Source organism: Halyomorpha halys, unplaced genomic scaffold (assembly GCF_000696795.3).
Source record: "Halyomorpha halys isolate HHAL.00 unplaced genomic scaffold, Hhal_1.1 Scaffold207.1, whole genome shotgun sequence".
In the NCBI taxonomy this organism is placed as follows: Eukaryota; Metazoa; Arthropoda; class Insecta; order Hemiptera; family Pentatomidae; genus Halyomorpha; species Halyomorpha halys.
Window position 1 is genome coordinate 821,997 of NW_027104696.1, and position 6,578 is coordinate 828,574.

A 6,578-nucleotide genomic window follows, 5' to 3' on the forward strand; every position below is an offset into this window, starting at 1 on the left:
TTGTTTTTTTAATATATAATATAAGGTTCTTCTTAATGAAACTAGTGTGGACTTATTACAGTCACTTTTAAGTCACAACACTGGATTAGGGAGGTTATCAGGTACTCAGTGTTGCCACGAGATCGGATAACCAAGTGATCTAAACAAAGATTAAGTTTGCGATATACAGCTGTGAAACTAAATAAAAGCGTTAAAATATAAAATTATTTTAAACTGTTTTACTTAAAACTAGTTATAAAAACTTGCAATGTTCAATGTCTCATCTGATACTCAAAAGTAATCTGCAAGAGAGTAAATAACAATAAATGCAAACTTGTAAACATTTAGTTAAAAAGTAGTTGATTAATTAAAGATACTTTGAAAAAACATCAAAAGGCAAATGAAAAGATGAATCTCGTTCAAACTTCATTGATAGGAATTACAAATATAATCATATGTTTTAACTCGTATTCATTATTATTATTATTTTGTTATTGTCCTTTAAACGTCAACACAAATTATACAGAAAATGTCCAATAATAATCTGGAATTGTGGTTATGGAGCGCTACAGCAGAGATAGAATAAGAGGTTCTTGGAAGATGAATAAATCCAAGAACTCCGAATGGAATCAACTGATCCTCCAATTGACCGACAAAGGTGTCATCAAGAGTGATAAGGTTAAGAGGATCATGATGACCGTGGATAGAAGGAATTACGTTTCGGGCGCTCTCGATCCTTACCTGGATGTGGCCCTACCGATTGGCTTCGGAGCGGTCATCGACGCTCCTCACATGCACGCCATGGTCCTCGAGCTCTTGAAGGACAACCTGTTACCCGGGGCCAGGGCCCTCGACGTTGGCTCGGGATCCGGATACCTCACAGCCTGCATGGGCTTCATGGTAGGCCCTTCTGGCCTGGTCGTCGGTATAGACAACATTGCTCACTTGGTCCAGCTGTCAAAGCAGAACATTCTCAAGGGCAATTCAGTACTTGTCGGCTGGAACAGCATTATGTTCGAGGAAGCAGACGGACGATTAGGGTACCCGAAATTCGCACCTTACGACGTCATCAATGTCGGCGCAGCCACACAAAACATTCCAGAAATCTTGATCAAACAGCTGGCTCCAGGAGGTCGTCTGGTTATCCCTGTCGGATGTCTGCGGTCGTATCAATTCCTAACGCAAGTGGACAAACGGCTCGATGGAAATATTCAAAAGAAGAAGATTATGACGGTGAAGGTTGTTCCGCTGACTGACAGAAACACACTGGGAAGGCGCGTCAGCCAAATTTCTGTGACTGATATAGTGTAAGTAATTAAAAGAATCATCACTCTTTGCATTCCATATGCGTGCAAAAATTATTTCTTATTTTTTAACCTTCCCAGTACACATACAGCTAATAACTCGATCAATTCTAATAGTGCTCTCACAATATATGCCGATGGCACATGTGAGCTATCTGTAAACTATGATTCAACTTCTGCATTCTAAACTCCGGTGTCACAAATAAAATGCATTAATGGTCTCATAACTGGAGAATTAAATTAAATCCTATTTAATTAACAGCAAATCACTTTTATTCTCGGTCATAAACCCAAAATATTCTACTGTACGAACCTTTTGGTTTCTTAATGCCCTACTAACGCCTGTTTAACACACCCGCTACTTAGGATTTAGAACTTAGGACCCCATATTGACCAGAGCCTTGCTTGAAAAAAAGTTATATACATATATAATTATATACTTTGTAATTATAATCAATAAAATATATCTTTGACGCCCGGTCATAAGGGCTTAAGTCCCTTTTTGAGCATTTGGAGATTATGTCGCATTATAGCATCAACTCAGAGCTAACGGTTGGTAATAAGGTCTTTATGCTTCATTTAGACTTACTACTATATTGTTTTATAAAAATAACAATTAAAAAAATATCAATAATTAGATTTTACATAATTTTCGACTTAAGCTCTTATGACCGTGCACCAATATCAATATCAAGGTTCATGTTGAGTGTCCATTTCATGAGAGCACAAGATGTTATATCATAGTGGATACGATTACCTCAATAATAATATATTGGACAGTTATAATCCAATTTGTTTTTTATATTGCGTATTCGGACATAATTAGTCCTGGTACCGATTAGTCTTAAATTGAGATTATTATATTAGAGGACCTGATAACTGAGTACATTGGAGCGAGGATCTTAGAGCCTTGGTTCAGAAGATCAAGGGATCGGATTCCCACCTGAGTCAGTCAGTTTTTATTTCGCGGTGACTTCAAGAATTTCCACTCCGGGACTGCATAGGTCTTAAATGGCGTACTTGAGCTATAACAACAAAATCAAAATATATGTTTGGCAAAAATGTTACTACATGGACTAAAGTTGATTGTGAAAACATTACATTACAATTTAGAATCATATTTATAAACTAAGCCGCACGTTCAAGAGTATGGAAAAAATATGTGATTTTATTTAATATAGATTTTTCAGTCAACTCTGAATGACGCATATTTTTCCGTCAAAATTTAAAATTAGTTAAAGAAGCTTCCATTAATCAATAAATATCAACTAAAATGTTCTACAAGAGCTTATAATTACTTTAAATAAACAATATTTTTTAATACAAAAGTTTATGTATCGATGAACAATATTTTTTTCCGACGTTTTTAATGGCTTGTTTGTTTTACAGAAATAAATATGATTTTTTTTTTAATAAAGCATCTTTTATAACATTCATGGGTGTACTGTTCTTCTAATGATTAATATTCCGCTCCTCTCCAGGATAGCAGGAGTAGGTGAGATAACCAAACTTTTTACAGGAATATACCTAGGACACTTCATCCTGCAGTTTTAGGGATTGATGGAAATTTAATTTAGCTGTGACTCATTACCATAGTTAGAAAACTATGGGTGTTTGGATTTGGACACATTCATTTTATTTCTTAAATTTTAAATCGGTTCTTCAATAAAACGATTGTATTAGATTCATACATTTTATATATTTGTTTACATATTTTGGCTTCTTTATAGTTTATATTGGTTGATTTTTAGAAATTGGTAAATTTAACCGACTAATTTTGAATGTTTTTTATAGCGCTCTCTAGGGGCCGAAAATTCTATTTTAAAAAATGAGAAGTGAGAGATTCAAATTAGAGAGATTGGAGAAACCCATATTCCAAATTATAAAGTGTTGGCTTGCTATATGTCGTTGCTAAAACTTCAAATTACTGGGGGTACCGAAAACACATTATTTTAATTCATCGATTGTTTTTCACAGTACCAGAAAAAAAAATGCAAAATTTTCGACAATTAAAATGATATATTAAGTGTAAAATCATTAAGTGTCCAATTCTTATTTGAAACACATTCTGCATTATACAACCAATCCTGAAATTTGTAAGCTATGAGTTAATGCTATATTATTTTTCCTTAATAGGTAGATTAAACATGGAGTTTGACTTGTCCTGCAGAAAATATCCACCTGCATGCTTATATTATCTAACATTTTTTTAATGTAAATATTCAACCCGTTATACCATTAACATGCTAAATTTATTTCTCATATGATAGAAAATATTTCTGGGACCACCTTTTCATAGAATAAAAACCTTTTAATATATCCCTATTTGTAGTAATCAGTATATCTACTATTTTATTAATTATTGTTTGTTAAAGTTAGATTATAAACCAATTTATGTCCTTTCTGTTATTTATTATGTGGCATGTTTCCTTTACGCAGAATGTCCATGTTAACCTTTAATTCCCACACACTACTGGGAGCTTATGTTATATGTTGAATGCATTTACCAGGTTTTAAGCCCACTTATTACTGATGTGGGATAATCTTTTACAATTTTTTTCCAAAATATTTATATTTGCCTACCTAACAGTATCGGCAGTTGACGATAGCCCTAGGAGGCCTTGGACGCCCACACTGCTCACTTGATCGACGAGGTCATCGCACTCAGATCCTCCGCTTCTCGAATTTATTTCCAAGAACAGATGATCGCCATCAGATGGCGACGTATCGATTTCAATATCGGCCCCTGACTTTTCATACCAACGGCTCGTAACCAATGATGCGAAAATTGTAATTAATTTTTCCCGTAGACATTTCGAGATAGTATAAACTTGCTCATATTTTATATAATTTTATAAATATAATTGATAGAGAAATTTAAATTTTTGAAGTAGTTTTTATTCTATACTAGAAAAGATTTAAGATTAATAATATTAGTTTTTTATATAGTATTAAATAAAGTGTATGTATAAATTATTGCATAATCAAATATACCAAGGCACGAATAAATATTTAAGTCCAAAATGGTTTTAGTATTGAATTGTTTATTTTTTATTTTACAAGACTTTAAGTAATATAGCTTTATAAAGCCTATATCTGGCCAAGCAGTACATTATTTTTTTATCTGGGGGAACACTACCAATGAGAAGGTAGCCGGAGCCTTCCATGCGAGGTGCATACTAAACCAGCCAGGCGGGGTCCGTAACCTATGACGTCAGACAATAACGTCACTATGAATTGTAGCAAGCAATTAATTGTGAACAGCTTGCCACTTAGAGCACCAACTTTCCCAGAATATATTTCAAGTTCTGTGAAATCTCAATGGTTTCTAAATATGTCGTAGAGCAAGTTGTTTCGTATTACTGGAATAACGAAAGTTTTTGAGTACCTTTTGAAGGATATTGCTGTGAAATAAATTTATATAGGATAATACCATAAACATTTTCACCTGTCAAATTATATTGAAATCGGTTAGATCGTATTTATATCACTTCATTAATATTTGCTTATATAACGATAAGATAAAATATATAAAAAAAATTATTCATTACTTTTCTTAATTTTTTTTTAACACTAAAATATAGATTGAGTCATTGAGAATAATCATTTCGAAATTAGGCTATACAAAATCTTCAACATTTAAAATTTATGTTTTACATAACTCAATACCAGTTCAAATCTTTCCTTGCTTAACTGGTTTTAACTTATTCCAATAATATTGTCACTGTGAGGCCCGTAAGCCAATGGGTGGCACTCACAAAAAATAGGCGTGGGAGTGACGAACCCTCCCTATGAAAATCTCGTCATGAGATGCGAGTTAAGGAACGCTATAGTATTTAACAGCTATTATTATAAACAGACTATCATTATAAACTATATAGTATAAACTATAGACATCTGGCACATTTCGACAGACACTGACCATAGAGAAAGTGACCTTTCCTTAGTATTCTATATCAATGTAAAAAAGCAAGGGTTGAAACTTAGGCAGGTACAAGTTGTCATCTCACAATGGACTTGCATCAGTCTAACTATTTTATGTAAGACATGTAAGTCAGTTCTCACGAGTCCTTAGGTCATGGTCCTTTACCCCCAATTTCTTGAAAGCCTGGCCACCCTGTTTCTAGTCACGCCTTTCCCCCCCCCCCTCCCAGATATTTATTTCTAAGTTCATAGGCTCTCTAGGCTCAGCCTAATTTCTTAAATTATCTGATTGGTCCAGACCTTTTCTCCTATTTCACTATTCTTCCTACCCCCTCTTCTCAAGTGTACATATATATTTTCTAGCTAAGTTTGAAGAGAGAGACTCTTATGTAAGAGTAACTTGTAGTTCTTGTAAATATGTAAGAAAAAAAGTCATTTTAGTCTTCACTGATTTTTATGTTGTTTGATTCGCGTGATGTATTTCCTACGTACATCGCGCGAGACCTTGGACCTCTATGGTCTGTCGCGCCAATAATAATAATATTGTCACTGGTAATTTCGCCTGAATACAGTCACAAATTCTTTCTTACAGACCTAGTATTTTTTCTCTATCCTTCACGTTGTGACTGCTGTACCTTTTCTCATCTTTACTTCTGTGAGTCCTGTAAAAATGTCTTAGTTTGCCCTTCTTTTTCTATGGATCCCTTCTAAAGTTTCTGTCAGGCCTCAGGTATGTATATCCTTCTTAAATATGTATTTTCAGTTTTCCACGACATCTTCGTTTTTGAGGTATGCAGTTCACACACAGACTATTTTGCAAGATTTGGTTATTTGGACTCAGGGGGAATTCCTTACTACATATTCCATATATAGGTAAGTGGAAGTAAAACCGGGATCTGTTAGATGCAAATTTCGGCTCACTCACCGTCCTGCAGAATACTCGTCATTCAAACAAGGATTAGATCATTTTAGATTTTGTGATCTTTTTTTCCTAATTAACATTATTTAATTTTTATTTTATTATTAATAGAAGTCAGCTTCCTTGATGTGATATGATACATGATTTTTTTTTTCCTTTTTTATTTTTTCTTACATTTAACACAGGACGTTATTGAATGTATATTATATTTATTCAGAATTTATACCTTTATCTGTATAGAAAAGATTTTTTGGCAATTATTATTATCTCATTATTTTCCAATTTATTATTATTGAAAAATATGTCATGATGTGTTCAAGTCTTTACTTTACACTAGGTCACAACAGCCTATTTTAATTTTCTGTTATATTATTCTAAAGAAACTTTTCCTAGGTTAATTAAGAATATTATTAATATTATAAAAATTATTTATACACGTTTTAATGTCCAAT

The 6,578-nt window shown here is 33.4% G+C and overlaps 1 protein-coding gene across 1 annotated transcript; it reads left to right on the plus strand.

Annotated features, from left to right (window-relative positions):
• Positions 1-465: 465 nt before the first annotated feature.
• Positions 466-1,323, plus strand: LOC106679480 (protein-L-isoaspartate(D-aspartate) O-methyltransferase). Its single transcript, XM_014418670.3, has one exon. The coding sequence runs from the start codon at positions 538-540 to the stop codon at positions 1,288-1,290; it is 753 nt and encodes a 250-aa protein (XP_014274156.2). The 5' UTR covers positions 466-537; the 3' UTR covers positions 1,291-1,323.
• The last annotated feature ends 5,255 nt before the right edge of the window (positions 1,324-6,578 follow it).